Below are 19,171 nucleotides of genomic sequence, written 5' to 3' on the forward strand. Positions count from 1 at the left end.
ATAAGATCTAAATTAGCAGCGAAGAATATGTGTTGAACGTTATTGATTGCTTTCACTTACCCGTCGAAATGATATCCACTGTTGTTTTACAATATTTCACTCCAAAATCCGACACGTCCATCTTGCACTATCTTCAAACAAAGTTTGCCGACTAAACGAGGACTGTGTGCATGTGTGTGTTCTTCATTCGATTGGAATTCGGATTCGGAAATTGAGCTCGGCGCGTTCGGACCACTTGGGATTGGGATCCCAAGTTACAAAAACCGATGATTTTATATTGACCTCTCGTTTTTTCATCGTTTCCTCTCGCTCTAATTGAGTGATTTTGGCCGCTCGGGTGCCGCGAAGAGTACTTTTGTGGATGGGTTGGTGTAAAATTAGCAATCCGAACGATCCGAGCACAATTTCCGATCATCCACCGCAACGAGCCCAAAAAAATGCAAGAATCGAATGATGAACACACACATGCACACAGTCCTCGTTTAGTCGGCAAACTTTGTTTGAAGATAGTGTAAGATGGACTCGTTCAATTTAGTAGTGAAATATAGGTGCGGTGCATTCCGAAAGGTAAGTAAAAGCATAGTAAAATGTTCATGGCATATATTATTTTTTTTTTCGTTAAAACGGCCCGGTCGTATCGATTTATTTTACCACGTAGCCGGATAGTCAGTCCTTGCTACAGGGGATTGGCTAGGATGGGATTATGGTCAGGTCCGTTCGTGTAAAGACCAGCGCCGCTACCATCATGCCATCGGGCCGCCCCATTCATGGCATATTATTCGCAGCTAATTTAAGTCTTGTATTACGATTTTCTGTGTTTCAGATGACGAGACACGGAACAATCACACGACCGGCGAAAGGATTAAAACAGCGTCACCAGCGGCATTGAACAGTGTGGGACGGATTGTCGCGTACCGGCAGAAAAGTGGTAATTTAAGTGCGTTTTCCAGTGAACGTGAAATTTGTGAAACTGTGTTACACGAGTGAATAGAATGCAATTTAGTGTGGAAAAATATAATTTGTAATAAAATTCTATATTGATTATTAAGAAAATAAAAAAAAGTTGAAGCGTAGCTAGTGTAGTGTACATTACTGTAGGATAAGATCGAAAGAAACGATGAAAGAAATATGCGATTACGATCGGGCATGCCCGCCCACCTGGTAAGAAGTATCTCACCGAACTCAAAAATCGTTTGACTAGCAGTTAGAATTTCGTTTGACTAGGCGAAGTTAGTCAAACTATTTTGCCGAAAAAAACCGACGTGCCCGATCGTAATCGCATATTTCTCGATCTTTTGATATCTTTCGAGAGTTACGAGAAAATTCGAGTTACGCAAATTTCTGTGGTACGCATTATTCACGTAACTAGGAAGACTGTACAGTAGAACGTCGATTAACCAGCCGGCGGATTATCCATAAGCTAAAAAATGACAGCTAGTAGAATAGTTCTGATTTTCATGACCGTTTAACCAGTTGGATCGAGAGGAACTGGACAGTTTTCTATAACCTGCCTCATTAAACTGCCTGAAAAATGTTCCGTATTGTTAATAAACAATAACTTCTAATACATGAATACTTTTAATGTTGACCTGTCATCTTCAATTATTGCACGTATAAAGTTGAAGAGCCTTTTATCCATGGAAATCGATGAACCGACGTGTGGCCGGTTCGCAGTTGTCCCGATAATTGACTTTCTACTGAAGTGTCAGAAAAAAAGGAATTTGCGCTAACCATTTTCGTTTGGCAAAAATTTTCATTACTTCGGTATTTAAAATGTTTAATAACACGTTGAAAGAAGAAACACAAATACAGGCAGTCCACGTGATACACGATTTCTCTTATACATGAATTCAAAGATGCACGGGTTTCGAAAATTTGACAGCTTAAATAGTTTAATGTACAATATCTAAACAAAAAGGTAAAAAATGGGTCGAACGTTATTTCCTTTGTCATATAAAATATTTGTTTTAAGTAGATTTTATTGTATTGCTTTAAAAAGTCGCCTGATTTGCTGAATAAATTAAGTACAGAGAAGGAAATCAACTTTATAACTTTTAAGTATAAACGATTTTACTCCCGGATGTGACTTACGTGAAAAGTCAAGATACGCGGCCCTCTATACTAGCATATCGCCTGTATAGAACTTATCAGAATGCATTTAAAAAATTCTAAACTGGGGTTAAACGTTTACCATGTTTAATGTTGAAAAATCGATTTTCAACCATACACTACTTAGTACCTATGCCAATCGTTGTCATTCATTAAAAGCAAGGTTCTCATTAGTTCAAGGTTCTTATCTCTATTTCTTCCTTTGTCACAAATCTTAACGTCGATACTATTATTCATTAAAACGGTCTGGTGAAGTCCCACTTTCTGAGTGCCGATTTGCAAAACGTCGTTCTAAAAAATAGGTAGCCCGTTCGAATATTTAAAATTACGACATTTTCATCAGATATTACTGAAACTTTATTGTAGATGTATTGTAAACATGCAGAAAACATTTTTCAATTTTTTGTAAGTTGCTGACTTTTTACTTTCTCCCTTTAAGCTTACTCGTCGAGCTGTAGTGTCGTGGTTGGTAATTGCATTAATTTCCTATTCTTACCACTTGTGGATCTTTACCTTTTTAATATTAATTTTTTGCTAATAGTTAAATTTGTTATCAATCTTTTCAGAATAACAATGAGTAAAAGAGGTTATAGCATCGATAGCGACACACAACCAGCAAAGGTAACGCGTAAGAATGATGAACCTGTACCACAGACGTCCAAGACGGATTTAACATCGCACGTCGACCTCACAGAAAGGTAAGGATAATACAAATAATGGATTGTTATCACTTTACTCACTTGTTATATCACCAGAGGTTTTATATGAAAAACTTTTTGATTTGCCATTGTTTAATAACATTGTTTAGCGTGTATAACGCACTAAAATACGATAAATACATTGATAAGGGCTTGACCCCAATTTTTAATAAAAACAAACAAATTGCATTTGGTTAGTTGTAATGGTTGTTCACGAAAATGAAACAGTGAAAATTAAATAATTATAACATCTATGGAATTTTTCCTCTTCGCTTCCGGTCGCATCAAGTTTTACGTTAGTCGCATTCCTCTGAATTGTCATCATTGAAGAGGTCATACTCTTCTGTTCTATCTAAGGCATTTGAAATTTCATCATCAACAATTTCCTTCGTAATGTTACCCCAAACATTGAAAGCCCAGCGGCAGACTTGACAATCAGTCTTCTGATCGTTTTTGTTAGGCTAAGATCATGTTTCTTTACTTCCACTCCAATCCAATCCAAACTCCAACTACATGCTTGCGCGCTATATTCATGGATCTTTCGCATATCATCTGTTTTATACTACATATATTATTGTTAAACACGAGTTAATGTATGTAAAGAACTTTTAGAAAAAATAATAAGGGTAACCCTGTTTGAAGAAGGAGAATTGTTATAGAGACGTCATGAAGACGAAAAAGGCAGTGATTCACCAACCGCCGGGAGGTTAAGATCTAATGAACGAAAAACACTTCACTCTTTGTTCTGCTACCCCTTTTACATATATGTGCACAAAGTTTTCCATTCAAACGTTGTACCCATAACAAAGGGAATTAGGAAATAAAGGAATTACAAAGGAATGAAAGTAAGATAGAATTAATGGAAACTTGTATGGGATTACCGTGTAACGTAGTGCTCCCCAACCTTTTCAGCATGTACATACCGTCTTCTTCTTCTTTTTTGGCCCGCTCTTATTGTTGAGCACGTCGTGCTGACATGGCCTGGTCACCAATATGTTTCCAGGAGACTCGATCCAGGGCTGCCACTCTCCATCCTCTGCTGCACCCGATCTCCGACAGGTTCTGCTCCACCTGATCCAGCCAACGGGCTCGCTGCGCTCCTCTGCGTCTCGTGCCGAACGGGTCGCCGACGAGGACCTTTTTGGTGGGGCACGAGTCCGGCATCCTCATGACGTGCCCCAACCAGCGTATCCTTCCGGCCTTCGCCACCGTGAGGATGTCAGGTCCCCCAAACAGCTCAGCAAGCTCGTGGTTCATTCTCCTCCTCCACCCGTCGTGCTCCAATACATACCTTACATATGTTTAACACGGTCCACGTGTGCAGGCTTAGAGCTGGGGCTACCAATAAAACATGGCAAAATGATGATGAACCTGATGAACGTGTCAAACCAGCTTGCGATCATTTACTCAGTGGAATAAATATATGTGGACAAGTGGTCAACCGACCGTACGTTGGAGATCACTGGTCTAATGAACTGGCCATTTGAATAGAAAACCTCATGTTTGCCAAATTCGCCCGTCGTCGTCGGAATTTCTTTCGTTGTGTGCTAGCATGTGGGAATAAAATATGGTCTTACTCACACCGAAACATAACATTGTGTGGCCAGCTCTTGGAATCTAGGGATACTAAGTGAAATAATGCGTTTTATATTAATATTCCTAGAACTGACACATTACAACAAAAACACATTTTTATTATATCTGTATATTTATATAAATTAGTCCTATGTTTGCAACTATTGTGTGTAAGAAAAGAAGAATGGGTGTAAAATTTATTAAAAAATAACTGATTACAAATTCAATGTGCTTCCTCTTTGGCCGTCGATACGCGAATCCCTCATTCAGCCGCGCGTGGCTGATTCTATTCTTTCTGTCGATTTCTTTCTCTTCCACACCTCTCTGTTTAAGCTTGCTTCGCTCGCGCTCAGTGTTATACTCTTTCGTTTTCAATTCTCTTTTACTTTATCACACATCCACATGTGTTATGTTAATACTTATTTTATTACATTACTTATTTTTATACTAAAACCATTTTTTTATTGTTATTTACTTCCATGCATATGTGCTTTATAGAAGCATTACAGTCGGGCAGGATGAAAAAGCTTCAGACAAAAACCAATCTGCTACGACGAAACAGGTTATATCCATCATAGAAAAATCGGTGAACCCTGCATCAACCATCCAGGGCGAGTTATATTGTACGTATTTGGCCATATCAATCATTCTCCACCAATTCAAAAAGCAGAACAAGTTTGTAGTCGCAACAGAAGTGTCGGAAGCAGGGAAATTCGATGACATTCTGTACCACTACGAATCGCCAAATGACACCAGCACCTTCTACATACAAGCAAAGCATAAAAAAAAGTTTGGGGTTTGCATCACGGAAAGGGATCTATGCGTCACCAATGGTGAATTCTCGATTCCCATGTACTTTTCATCATTTCTGGCGATCGATAAGAAACTAACAGAAGGAGTACCCGAAGATCGCAAAGATGAACACAAAACTCGTTATGCCATATGTACGAATGCTGAACTTCATAAGAACGTCGAACGTTATTTTACGGAAATCGAACCGCAGGAGGATGAATCTTTGCAGTTTTGTGAAGATATAGGTGCAACATGTTATCAGTTCTTTTGCGACATACCAGCTCTGATAGCACCATTAAGGAAATCGTATATAGATAAACTGAAAACAGAAATCGGGTTTTATACGCAAAAGGACGACTTTTTTAGCAAATTTTTGCTTATATGCAAATCCTGCAATCAGGAAAAACTACGCTCAAATGCAGGGAACCTGTTGCCAAAGTGGTGTGATAAAGTTCAACGTGAGACAGTTATTGATAAGCTAGAGGCTTTACTGATTAACGGCATACACAATCAACGACGTTACTACATGAACCTTGAACGTATGCAACACTGGATTTCGGGAATAGAGCCCAACCAACACGTTGGTGACTTGAGACGTTCTTCAGAAGAGTGCCTTAAGTCAGGGCAGGAGAAATATCCCTACGTTGAAATAGACCCGAAACGCTTGAAAGAATTAAAGTTGTATGCATTTGTTAAGAACGCGTCTGACTGTGGGGTTTATGAGTTTAACAGCAGGTTTGATTGGATCGTAAGCTGTCGCATTTTAGATCAAGCGCTATCACTGTTGCAATGTGAAACATTATTTGTTGATAGTACAAAGTATACAACGCAGGAAGCTATGATGAATATCCTCGATGATTTGCTGTTGTATCTCAGAGATGTAAATCATTCTGCTATCAAAGTAATCACAATACTAGCGAATCACAGCCATGGATTCGTTGGTGGGATCAAGAAAATAACCGAAAAATATTGCCATAAGATCATTGTTGTAGTGAAGATGTCCGAAGGTTCCCAAAAGGGCGAGAATTTTGAAAGAATTTTAGTGCAGGATCTATCAGAAAATGCTTCGAACCAGTTGCACAAGCAAGCTGAACGAATGATGTTCGGAACTATCGCGCCCCTAAGTAGCATTGTGGAAGCTACCGATGATTTGAGTTTTTTAATATATGTATTGGAGCTCTGTGGCCAATCAAGGAAAGTAAGGGATATTAACTTAAATGAACATAATTATGAACAGATTAAACATTGGTACGTTCAGCGTCATTTTGAGCCATACGACTACGAGGGAAAGCCGGAAAGTTCTGAAAATCTCTTGATTAAAGGTCCAAGCCTATTACATGTGGAAAGAGTCCTAGCTTCGAATGATAAAGAACCCGTTGCACCTAGTTTTCGAGAAAGTAACGGCGGCAAGGTATGTATCTTCCTCAACGATGCCGGATTCGGTAAAACAACCTACTTCACCTGGTTAGCCTGGCATTTGTCAACCTCCGATCCATCGCTTTATTTTGTAAAAATTACCGCACTGGAATATTCAACCGATTTCGACCGATTGAAACAGAGCGACGTGCAAAACTCTGACGATATAAAAATCGTGAGGATTCTATATCGCTACATCCATTTAGCGTTGTTCGTACAGCGTGTAAATAGCCGTAACATCGAAGAGATTGATAAAGACCGAAACAAAGCCGATGATTGTGCAAAACTGTTGACGTTCGCCAGTGACAAAGGTAAACTCGTGCTAAAGAAAGCAAATAAGCTGTCAACGAAAGATTTAATCGAGTTGCGTATGTTTCAGCAAAAGTTTAACCATAAGAAGCTCGTGATAATTCTGGACGGGTTTGACGAGATCACGCCATGGAGTGCCTCAATTTCTGCATCGAACGTTTGCAGAGTACTTTACCGCCCGTTGGTTCTTCGAAAACTGGGATCTCTTTAAAAGTGAGAGCATTTTTCGCTCTCAAACGTTCTGGTCGCGTTCTTTACGAGAAACTCGCGAATTTTTCGATCGACTGATACTTAGGGCCAGCAAAGGTTGTGATTTACACTTGGCGCTGGTGAACAAATCCCATAAACAGATTAAAGAAATACTGCATAAAGATCATTCAGCTGTCACTATCAAGGATAATGTGGGCCGTTTGCCATTGCATTTACTACATTATTACTCTGGCGTAGGCGAAGACAGTGACAAGCAATGCTATCAATCGATACTAAACAGATTACACGAAGTAAACCAAATATTAAATTGTGTATCGAATCGCAACCTTGAGTTTATCAACCAAAAAGACGAGCTTTATGAATGGAATGCTTTAGATTATACATTTGTGTCTAACGAGGGGTTGTTAATAGAACATCTCTCTACCATTGGAGTTAAACCTGATATGGATAATTTATTTCAGCAGGTATGTTCCAACACTATTGACACATTACTTATGCAGGAAACTGAATATACCTATTTCCTTGTTCATTGTATGCATCGAAAGGACTTAGTAGAGGAACTGAGCGAACGTGTGGCTCGGTATTTGATTGATGTTAAGAAAATAGATATTTATTCTCCGCTTGCGGAACTAAATTCTTTATCGGTGTTGGAAAAAGTTGTAACTGAAAGTAACTTTTGTATGTTTCATCAGTTAATTACAAAATCAGACGCACAGGCATTGAATGTGGGCGACCGTGCCATTCGATTGTTACAGCTATCGTTGAAGAAGAAAAGTAACGATATTACATACTGTCTTGTTGAATGCCTGCCCTGCCTGGCGTCTAACATTAATGATACTAAAATATTATTCTTCTGCACCAAAAGCGCAATTCAAAACAATCGTATGGAATTGTTTAAAACGTTATTTAAAAAGTTCTGCGTCCAGCATAAGATTGATTGTGTTGAAGAAGACAATATTATTGACGAATGTATCAATGAAGACAAGAATGAAACGTATGAAATAGAGATCCCGTTTGAAAATGATTGCTGTTTCGAATTTTCTTACAAAGCTCTAGAAGTCAATAAAGAAGGATTGTTGTCTGTAGCGATACACTACGGTAACATGCAAATAGTTAGTTACATACTTCAGAAGACGAATATGCTCGTTACGGTCGAATTAATTGGAAAGATGATACAACATTTATCAACGTTGAAATATCAACAACTTCCATACAATCATCGCAAATGTGTACCTGAATTCCAATATCTATTCAAGTACAAGTCCCCCGATCTGTACGCTTTTGATAAAAAAGGCTTGAATTTGTTTCTCAGCATCAGCAAAAATGGTTGCGTGTACATGCTGCACAGCTTGATTGCCATTGGGTTTGCTGCAACAAAGATAAATTTGATAACACATTCAGAAATTTTTCAACAACGTTTAAACAGTTGCACAGAAAATGCTTCAGCCAATATATTTGTATATCTTCAACAACGATCGATAGTGGATTTTTACGATACCGTTGACCCAATAAATGAGAGCATTTTTTATAAGATAATTAAAAGAAAAAGATTTTTAGTAGCACAAGCGCTAGTTGAAGACCAATTTCGCCATTTTTCTAATTCGGAAAAGCAAAATGCTGTACTGGATTTACTACACCAACTGTTGTTAAAGTTCGACAGTGAACTAATTTTGGAATTCCCAAAACATATTCTTAAGGAAAGTTCTGTTGGTGGTAGAATGAAAAATGGCATGTGGATTTCAGTCTATTCATCCATCTGCCAACCTAAACTGAATAAGCTCCATCTGGTTGAACGAATTATAAATAGAAAGATAGAGATTTTCATCAAAGATAAGGCGATTGTGGCAGATAAGAACACTGAAGAACAATGGAAAAAAGAAATAAAGGAACAGCACATGCTTTTGGCCTCGTACGTTATATTCGATAAAAACGACAGAGAAATTCTGTTATCCAGTAAGGAACAGAAGCGTGCTATCGAGATAATTGAGGAAGTGAACCAAGGCGACGTAACAACGGGAATCGTCATTGGAGTACAAAATGAAGTACCTCAATTTATCCACAGAATGTATGCAGAATATTTCACCGCCTGTTGGTTATACGAAAACTGGGAACGGTTTAAGAGTGAGAGCATTTTTCGTTCTCAAACGATCTGGTCGTATCGTTTCAAAGAAATCCGCGAATTTTTCGACCGACTGATACTTAGAGAAAGCGAAGGTTGTGATTTACACTTGGCTCTGGTGAACAAATCCCACGAAGAGATTAAAAAAGTGTTGCGTGATAAGCCTTCTCTTATTGATGTCAAAGATAAGGTTGGCCGCTTGCCTTTGCATTTGTTACACTATCTTTTAGACGTAGACGAAGACAAAGGCACATCATTCTATCGCTCTATATTGAACAAATTAGACGAAGTAAATCAAATATTGCAAAACCCACGAAATAGAGATGGTGAATTTATTAATCAAAAAGACGAGCTTTGCAAATGGAATGCTTTGGATTATGCCTTTGTTCTCAACGAGTGGGATTTAACAGGATATCTCTTTACAAAAGGTGTCGAACCTGATATGGACAATTTAATTGAACAGGTGTGTTCAAATCATTTGGATACATTATTGGTGCAGGAAAAAAAGTATACAAACAAATGTTTCGGTCGAAAGGACTTGCCAGATGTACTGAGCGAACGTATGGCAAAGTATCTCATCGAACACAAACAAATAGATGTTTATTCTCCAATTGCAGAATTAAATTCTTTATCGGTGTTGGACAAAGTTGTAACAATAGGCTCTCTTTCTATGCTTCGTCAACTAATTACAACATCAGATCCACAAGGATTCGGTATGGACGATCGTGCCAACCGTTTGTTACAGTTATCGTTGGACAACCGATTTGACAAAATTACAATGTATCTTGTGGAACAACATCCTTCACTCGTGTCCTTCATTAATGACGGTCATGTTTTATACTTTTGTGCTAAAAGCGCAATTCAAAACAATCTCATAGAATTGTTCATAACAATCTTTACAAAGTTCTGCTTCACACAGAAAATTGATTGTGTTGAAGAAGACAAAATTATCGATGAATTTGTCGATCTAGGTGAGAATGAAACGTTTGAAGTAGAGATCCCTTTTGAAAAATATTGCTGTATCCAATATACTTCCCAAGAACTAGAATCCAATGAAGAAGGATTGTTGTGTGCAGCAATACACTACGGTAACATACAAATAGTTAGTTACATACTTCAGAAAACGAATAAAGCCATTACGTTCAAATTAGTTAAACAGATTATGCAACAATTACGAGGAGTGGACCACAATTACAGAAATCATAAAACATGTGCAGCCACATTCAAATATTTGTTCAAGAAGATCCCCGATTTGTACGCTGTTGATGAGGAAGAGCTTAACTTGTTTCTCATGACCATTAAGTATGGCTGCGTGTACATGCTGCACAGCTTGATTGCCATTGGGTTTGATACAACAAAGATAAATATGATAAACCTTTTGAAAGTTTTTCAACAACGCTTAAACAGCTGGGCAGAAAAATCTTCGGCCAATATATTTGTATATCTCGAACAACGATCGATAGTGGATTTTTACGATAAACTTGGCCCAATGAGTGAGCGTATTTTTGATATTGCAATTAGCAAAGAACGTTTCATTGTAGCAAAAGCGCTAGTAGAAAACAAATTCCGCAATCTTTCTAATTCTGAAAAGCAAAATGTTTTTTCCGAATTACAAGCTGTTATGCCGAGAAAATTTAATTTTTTAATTAAAAATCTTTCAATGGAAAATCCAAAATAAGGATGTGGCATTCAGTCTATAGGCGGAGAACGCGCAAGGTAGGACGTCATAAGGGAGTGCATTGAAAACGTATCAGTAAGAAGTGAAGAAGTCATTCCGTTGAGCAGGAAAGGATTAGTTTAAGTATGAAAATGGTGCACTAGTGTTGCTAAATAAACGCAATTATACGAAAATAAACGAAAGCGTGAATTTAAAAGCAGTGTTTGTAGTAACCTTAAAATCGTGAATTTGTAGACCTTGATTTCAATGTATATATTTACTGCAGTTTGTATTTATCGTGGATGTCACGATGGAAATGTCATGGTTAAGTAAAAAAAAAATAAAATCAATCTGTTTCGACGATTCGGTTGGAAAACGTGTGTTTTTGACTTATGGAGAATTACAACTCAGAAGTGGGATCCAATCCTATTAAAACTAGTGTGAAAATGCCTACGAAAGACGAAATGACTTGTGCCCTCGAGCATGCTGAAATTGCAGTACATCCGACAGCAATCATTGCACAGATTCGTCAACTCTATGAGAGCGTTATTAACATCACTCATACCTCTTCGGAAATTGAGGTTAAGAACACGCTTCCCGAAACACGTGCCGACGGTGCTTTAGCGGAAGACCCAGCAGGAATATTCGAAGCAAATTCGGTTCCCAAAACTCTAGCTGTTGAGAGCGCTGTAAAGGAAACGATGAATAACATAAAAACGGATGATGAAAAAGTTTCGTTGCGAAATCAACTCGAAATTTTGGAGCTTCGAGAAAAAATCAAACAGCTAGAAGCACGTAGCAACCTTAACGCGTCATCATCGGCGATAATAATAAAGTTTGAGGAATTCATGTTGACAATGTTAAAATCGAACAATGGTTTCGTGAGTTGGAGCGTGCCTTTAACCCACACGACATGGACGAGTTCACCAAGTTCTACAATACTCGTCGCCTGTTAACAGGTACAGCGGCAATGTTTGCCAAGTTGATAGATTTTGTGACATGAGCTGAATTAAAGGAGCAATTACCTTCAAGAAAACTTCATCAATCGAAAATATATTCAAACAGTTAAGAGCACGGCGACTAGTTCGCAACGAATCGATTACCAGATATGTGCTAGAGATGCAGCAAATTGTCGGTGATCATATCGCGGAAGAGGATCTAATCAATATAATTATTGATGGTATTGGGGATCCTATAAACACAGCTGCTATCCGTTTTGCTGCCAAATCTATAAATGAGCTCCAACAAATGCTGAAGAAATACGAGAAGATTCGTTCCCAATGCAGTTCAACAGACAATACTCCATCGAAAACATCTGTTCGTCCGGTTGTGGCTGCGCCGAAAAAGAGCGACGTTGAAGATATCCGATGCTTCAACTGTTCAAAAATCGGACATTACCAGGGATCCTGCTCTTTACCTCATCGGCCTGCTGGATCGTGTTTCCGTTGTCACTAAACGGGACATACCTACCAGAACTGCCCTGATAAGCTAAAGAAGACATCTGCTGCTGTTAGTGAACATGATAGAGAGATATTAGATGCTGAACAGGAGGTAAGTGTTGCATTCGATGTTGAAAATGAGCGTCAGGGCTGTTATTCACGAGTGTGTTCTCTTTTTGATTCGGGTAGCTCGAAGAGCTTCATCAGTAAGGCATTAGTGCCTTCCACTTTTCTTAAGCTTTCGTGTAATTCTGGATTCAGAGGCCTTGGAAATCGCCAATTAACTTCCTTCGGTATAGTAGAATGCTACATACAATTCCATAGTACGACGGAAATGCATAGCTTTATCATCCTACCGAAAGATGAAATATTTTGACCCATAATTGTGGGTAGAGATTTACTGGAAAAACTAAACGTTCACTTGTGTGAATTTTCACGGAAATATTCCGCGAAAGCATTATTTAAAATGAGTAATAGAAGTATAAATTTTCTGGAACCACTTGTGATTTCGCAAATGCGCTCATTTGGCATTTTCAAAGGTGTTTCAACGGGCATTTTAACCAGTGACGACATTCCTTCAAAAGTAGTAGACAGCCTCATTCAGGGTGTGAATCTAACCCGAACAAAATTAATAATGGCTATTCTAATGATAATAACGGAGATTGTCGAAACACGTTCGAGAAAATGTGTGCTATTACATACATACATACATACAAGACATATAAGACACAAATCATAAACTAGACATTGATACACACTTAAAATCAAACGAAATTGATGCCATCAATTCAGTCGTAGTAGACAACTACTGTAATCTTCCTGATGATATCTGTAATGTAACTGATAAAACAAATCACTCCATGAGAATTAGTCTGATGCATGACACTCCTATTTTTACCAACCCAAGACGCCTCTCCATTGCTGAGCGTAATCAAGTAAGGAAAATAGTGAATGATCTTCTTGAAACAGGTATAATTCGTCTCAGCAGTTCCCCGTATGCCTCACCAATTGTGTTAGTTCGTAAGAAAAATGGGGAAGTCCGCAAGTATCCACGCACGCATCTACCGACAAATTAATAAGATAACTCTGATAATCATAGATAAGATAGATAAGATAATCAGGGATAATTATCCTCTTCCACTCATTGATACATGTCTTGAACATTTAGGAAGCAAACGGGCAAACGATCACTTGCGTACACTTAGTGATGTTTTAAGCACTCTACGTCAAAATGGCCTAGAACTACGAATGGACAAGTGTAAATTTGCCAATAAGGAATTAGATTACCTTGGGTTTCGTGCCAGCTCAAAGGGGGTTCGCCCAAGTTGTTATGTTTGACAGTTGAAAACGCAGCGCTGTCATTCGGAGCTAAGCGATGCAACCCAGTGTAGTAGAGTTTTGAGAGTACAACAAAGAGGAACACGTAGAAAAACCCGCGTACGATTTTCACATATTTTGTTAAACGTAAAACACAGTTGAGTTTAATAAATCAGTTGAGTAGTACTGAACATAACATTGGTGTCAGAAGTGGGATTGCAGGAGATACATCGGTGCCTACGAAAACACGCGATACATCACACTCACATCCCTAACAGAAAAGAGAGATTAGCGTCACCACGCGCACACATAACCTTTCGTGAAAAGTGAGGTTAGTGTCACCACGCGCACACATAACCTTTCGTGAAAAGTACGCTCTAGCGCTGTTACCCGAGAAAAAGGTCCACGATGGATATCGAAAACAAGGAGCTGATGGAGGCGCTATCCGGAATGCTCATCCAGGCACTGAAGGCGTCAATCGGACCTGCGATCGAGCAAGTAAGTGCTGGCCTACGCAGTCCTAGTGCAGATGGCGTAGGCGTAAAAAGGAATTTCGTGTTTTGATAAAATACTGTTTTCTGAAGGGAAAAAATACAGTGGAAGCAAAAACTTGGCTTGATAATGAGTTTCCGGACTCTGCCCCAGGGAAATCAACAATAATTGATTGGTATGCAAAATTCAAGCGTGGTGAAATGAGCACGGAAGACGGTGAACGCAGTGGACGCCCGAAAGAGGTGGTTACCGACGAAAACATAAAAAAAATCCACAAAATGATTTTGAATGACCGTAACATGAAGTTGATCGTGATAGCAGAGGCCTTAAAGATATCAAAGGAACGTGTTGGTCATATCATTCATCAATATTTGGATATGCGGAAGCTCTGTGCAAAATGGGTGCCGCGCGAGCTCACATTTGACCAAAAACACCAACGTGTTGATGATTCTGAGCGGTGTTTGCAGCTGCTAACTCGTAATACACACGAGTTTTTGCATCGATATGTGACATATGTGACGATATGGATGAAACATGGCTCCATCACTACACTCCTGAGTCCAATCGACAGTCGGCTCAGTGGACAGCGACCGGTGAACCGGCTCCGAAGCGTGGAAAGACTCAAAAGTCCGCTGGCAAAGTAATGGCCTCTGTTTTTTGGGATGCGCATGGAATAATTTTTATCGATTATCTTGAGAAGGGAAAAACCATCAACAGTGACTATTATATGGCGTTATTGGAGCGTTTGAAGGTCGAAATCGCGGCAAAACGGCTCCATATGAAGAAGAAAAAAGTGTTGTTCCACCAAGACAACGCACCGTGCCACAAGTCATTGAGAACGATGGCAAAAATTCATGAATTGGGCTTCGAATTGCCTCCCCACCCACCGTATTCTCCAGATCTGGGAACACGGATTAAAATTGAATCGTTCGAAGTGTGTGTTTGCCGCCACATCACTAGAATGCTTGGGACATCGAATCGATCAAGAAGGCCTTCACAAAACCACCAAACACATCGAAGCGATAAGAGACGCACCTAGACCGTCTACCCGCGAGGAGTTACAGTTATTTTTGGGTAAAGCAAAATATTACTCGCAGTATATTCCGAACTTATCAACTAGAGCAAATATTCTTCGTAACTTACTGGCCGACCGAATGGTCGACCGAAGCAGATGAAGCCTACCGAGACATTAAGAACGCTCTAATTAAACCACAAGTTCTCACCCAATACGACCCTGTTCTTCCTCTAATATAGGCAACGGATGCAAGCAAGACAGGACTCGGAGCACTACTCTCCCATAGAATGAACAATGGTTTAGAAAGACCCATCGCGTACGCTAGTTGTACTATGTCCGCAACGGAGCAACGTTATCCAGTGATTGACAAAGAAGCGCTGGCGATCGTGTGGGCCGTGAAGAAGTTTTTCAACTACTTATACGCCAGAACGTTCACGCTGGTGACGGATCACAAGCCATTGACACAGATTCTCCATCCCCATAAATCACTGCCGACACTTTGTATAAGTCGCATGGCAAATTACGCCGACTAACTTGCACACTTCAACTTCGAAGTGGTGTATCGATCCACGAACAATAATAAGAACGCTAATTATTGTTCACGCATACCGAGCAGTGAGAAACGTTCAGATGTAAACACATTGTCTTTGTTCGGAGGAGGAAATGACGGAGAAGACGAATTCGAAGGTTTTGTACTCCATCAGATTCAACAACTTCCTATCAGAACGGAACAAATCGCCCGTAAAACACGGAAGGATGAACACTTAGGTAAAATCTTGAAGGATCTGGAAATGGGACGAGACCTAAGTCAAGTAGGGAACAAAGCGCCAGAATCAAAGTACAATATGGTAGTCAATTGCTTGCTCTTCGAGCATCGTGCCGTGGTTCCGTGCATCTTCCGCCCGTCAATTCTGAAGGATCTCCATTCGGCACACATAGGTATGGTCAAAATGAAAGCTTTGGCATGATCGTATGTCTACTGGCCAGGCATCGACACTGACATCCAAAAACTGGCCAAAGCATGTGTCAAATGCGCACAAACGGCATCATCCCCTCCCAAGTACAACCAACATCATTGGGAGTATCCCAGTAATCCCTGGGATCGAGTACACGTCGATTACGCTGGTCCGGTAGCGGGAGCGATGTTACTCATAGTGGCAGATGCGCATAGCAAATGGACTGAGGTTAGAGTTACACACTCGACGACAACAGCTGCAACCATCGCCATATTGGATGACCTGTTCGCATCATATGGAGCACCAGTTACGGTGGTAACAGACAACGGACCACAGTTTGTATCGGAAGAATTTAAAACATTTCTACAGCGTAGTGGAGTGAAGTGGCACAAAACGTCAGCACCGTACCATCCCGCCACCAACGGTCAAGCAGAACGCTACGTGCAAACGGTAAAAAAGCACTGAAGGCCATGAACACCACTAGCACCACACTGAGTTCAAATCTCAATGAATTTCTACAGCAGTACAGAAAAGTTCCCCACTCGGAAACGGGAGAACCACCGGCTAAACTCTTTTTAGGTCACAATATTCGATCACGACTCGACCTGATTCGTCCCGAAGACACACGTACGAAGCTCACCGAAAAGCAGCGAGCAGAATCAAAACCCGCTTTTAGAAATTTCCTTGCAGGACAACGAGTCTTCTTCCAATCAGGCAATCCAAGGAAGGATAAATGGTTGCTGGGTACTGTGGTCTCGCGATTGGGAGATCTTCATTACCGGATCGACAGTCAAGGGATCCTCGCGAAACTCCACGTGGACCAGATGAGATCAACCGTCGACAAAGCCGATAATACATCGTCTGGCTCAACCCTAAGGACGCGTCGTCGGCATTATTTCGAGCCCACCACAGCTCCGGAACCATGTAGTTCATCAACAACGCCAGCTGAGACGACTACCCCATCGGATACCCTGTTCGCAACACATACAGGCAGTCCGAGTCGTTTCTGCCAAGACCTACCACCACCACCGCGCCGCTCAGAGAGAACACGTCGTCCGCCACAACGATTTTCACCGTAGTCCTCTTTTAAGCGGGGAGGACTGTTATGTTTGACAGTTGAGAACGCAGCGCTGTCATTCGGAGCTAAGCGATGCAACCCAGTGTAGTAGAGTTTTGAGAGTACAACAAAAAGGAACACGTAGAACAACCCGCGTACGATTTTCACATATTTTGTTAAACGTAAATCACAGTTGAGTTAAATAAATCAGTTGAGCAGTACAGAACATAACACAAGTGATCATCATATTCAGGCCATAAAGAATTATCCTGTACCTAAGAATGCAAAGGAAGTGCAGCGATGCTTGGGTCTTTTCTCGTACTTCCGTAGACTTGTCGCTTCTTTTTCTACAATAGCTAAACCACTAAATAACCTGTTGAAGCAAAACACCTCATTTTTATTTGACGACACTTGTCTAAACACATTCAATATTCTGAAAAATAAGTTGATAAATGCTCTCGTTTTAGCCATTTACAACCCATCTTGTGAGACGGAACTTCATTGCGATGCTAGTGCGATTGGTTTTGGCTCAGTTCTTCTTCAGAAATAGGAAGATGGCAAGCTTCATCCAGTTGCCTATTTTTCTAAGACTTCTAGGTTCTCCAGACGAAGCAAAACTTCACAGTTATGAGTTGGAAACACCCTCGATTATATATGCTTTGAAACGATTTCACACGTATGTACATGGGATTCCGTTTAAAATTGTAACTGATTGCTCTTTAGTAGAGACGTTAAAGAATCGCAACGCTTCTGCGAAAATAGCAAGATGGTCATTGTTTTTAGAAGACTATACTTATTCCATATTGCATCGTCCTGGAAATTCCATGGGACACGTGGACGCTTTAAGCCGAAAGCAAATCGTAGCTATTACAGACGATGTTGATATTGACCGTCAACTACGGCCAATTTGTTTTCGGAGCAAGTGTTTTTGTCCATATTGACCATGTCCAAGTTTGTGGAGCAGCGCGCATGTATCAAATTTTGTTTGCGCAATGAAATAAACGCTGCGGAAACATGGCGGATGTTACAAATAGCCTTAGGGGAAGAATCTATGTCGAATGTGTACAAATGGTACAGTGATTTCAAGAATGGCCGTGAGAAGGTCGAAGACGAGGAACATCCGGTGATACCATCCACCTCGACCGACGACGCCCACGTCGTCCAAATCAAGGATTTGGTGGTCAAGAATGGTCGGATGACGATACGAGACCTTTCGGAAAGTGTTGGGATTTCCAAAGCCTCGATCAACACCATCCTGAAAGATGTTTTGGGGTTGAAGCGAGTGAAGTCTCGCCTGTTTCCGAAATGCCTGAACCTGCTCAAAAAGCGGAATCGCGTCGAAGTCTGCAAAACAATACTGGCAGACTACGCTGGAATGCTGAAATCGATTATAATTGGCGACAAAACGTGGATTTACGCATACGACCCGGAAACAACGGACCAGTCCATCGAGTACCGTTCCCCGAACGAGCCGAGGCCCAAGAAGTCGCGCCAAAGCCGGTCGAAAATCAAGGTGATGCTGACGGTATTTTTTGATTACCGTGGGGTAGTTCACAAGGAATTTCAATTCACAAGTTCATTTATGGAAAGATTTATGGAAAAACAACAACCCATATTGTTCCGCAACCACCGTATTGGCCAGATTTGGCTCCAGTCGACTTCTGACTGTTCAACAACCTAAAACGGCCGCTTCGGGGACACAGTTTTGACACTATCGAGGAGATAGAAGCCGCAGCGACGGCGGAACGAAAGGACATCCCAGCATCCGCGTTTTCCACCTGCTTCGAGGAGTGGGGGAGAAGAGTTGGAACAGGTGCATTGCATCGGAAGGGGATTACTTCGAAGGTCATTTGGCATAATAAAAAATCCATTTAGGAAAAAAAAACACTAGTAAAGTCACTTTATTTTTCGGACTCAGTAGTACTTTCCGGGTGCAATAATAAACTCACCGACATAAACCTCTACGTTGTGTCGATCATCCAGGTGATTGTTAGAAACCATGAAGAGGTT

The 19,171-nt window shown here is 40.4% G+C and overlaps 2 protein-coding genes and 1 pseudogene across 2 annotated transcripts; all 3 read left to right on the forward strand.

Annotated features, from left to right (window-relative positions):
- The first annotated feature begins 2,682 nt into the window (after positions 1–2,682).
- Positions 2,683–12,534, forward strand: LOC128718392 (uncharacterized). Its single transcript, XM_053812020.1, has 4 exons — positions 2,683–2,807; positions 4,881–7,065; positions 8,888–10,825; positions 12,514–12,534. Exons 1-4 carry the CDS (start codon positions 2,683–2,685, stop codon positions 12,532–12,534), a joined length of 4,269 nt encoding a protein of 1,422 aa, XP_053667995.1.
- Positions 12,535–14,049: 1,515 nt separating this feature from the next.
- On the forward strand, positions 14,050–16,569 carry LOC128718393 (uncharacterized protein K02A2.6-like). The gene is made up of 4 exons (XM_053812021.1): positions 14,050–14,139; positions 15,388–15,649; positions 15,704–16,087; positions 16,136–16,569. Exons 1-4 carry the CDS (start codon positions 14,050–14,052, stop codon positions 16,567–16,569), a joined length of 1,170 nt encoding a protein of 389 aa, XP_053667996.1.
- Positions 16,570–18,104: 1,535 nt separating this feature from the next.
- LOC128718395 (protein GVQW3-like) lies at positions 18,105–18,826 on the forward strand (annotated as a pseudogene).
- Positions 18,827–19,171: the final 345 nt, after the last annotated feature.

Source organism: Anopheles marshallii, chromosome 2 (genome assembly GCF_943734725.1).
Source record: "Anopheles marshallii chromosome 2, idAnoMarsDA_429_01, whole genome shotgun sequence".
NCBI lineage: Eukaryota > Metazoa > Arthropoda > Insecta > Diptera > Culicidae > Anopheles > Anopheles marshallii.

What these genes read in the sequence shown, in the direction of transcription:
- LOC128718392 (XM_053812020.1), top strand. Translation starts at nt 2,683, where the DNA reads ATGAGTAAAAGAGGTTATAGCATCGATAGCGACACACAACCAGCAAAG. An exon ending in CTGCATCGAACGTTTGCAGA is followed by an intron (nt 7,066 to 8,887) that starts GTACTTTACCGC and finishes AAACTGAATAAG; the next exon opens with CTCCATCTGGTTGAACGAAT. An exon ending in CTAATTCTGAAAAGCAAAAT is followed by an intron (nt 10,826 to 12,513) that starts GTTTTTTCCGAA and finishes TGATTCGGGTAG; the next exon opens with CTCGAAGAGCTTCATCAGTA.
- LOC128718393 (XM_053812021.1), top strand. Translation starts at nt 14,050, where the DNA reads ATGGATATCGAAAACAAGGAGCTGATGGAGGCGCTATCCGGAATGCTC. An exon ending in TAAATCACTGCCGACACTTT is followed by an intron (nt 15,650 to 15,703) that starts GTATAAGTCGCA and finishes TCAACTTCGAAG; the next exon opens with TGGTGTATCGATCCACGAAC. An exon ending in TCTCCATTCGGCACACATAG is followed by an intron (nt 16,088 to 16,135) that starts GTATGGTCAAAA and finishes TCTACTGGCCAG; the next exon opens with GCATCGACACTGACATCCAA.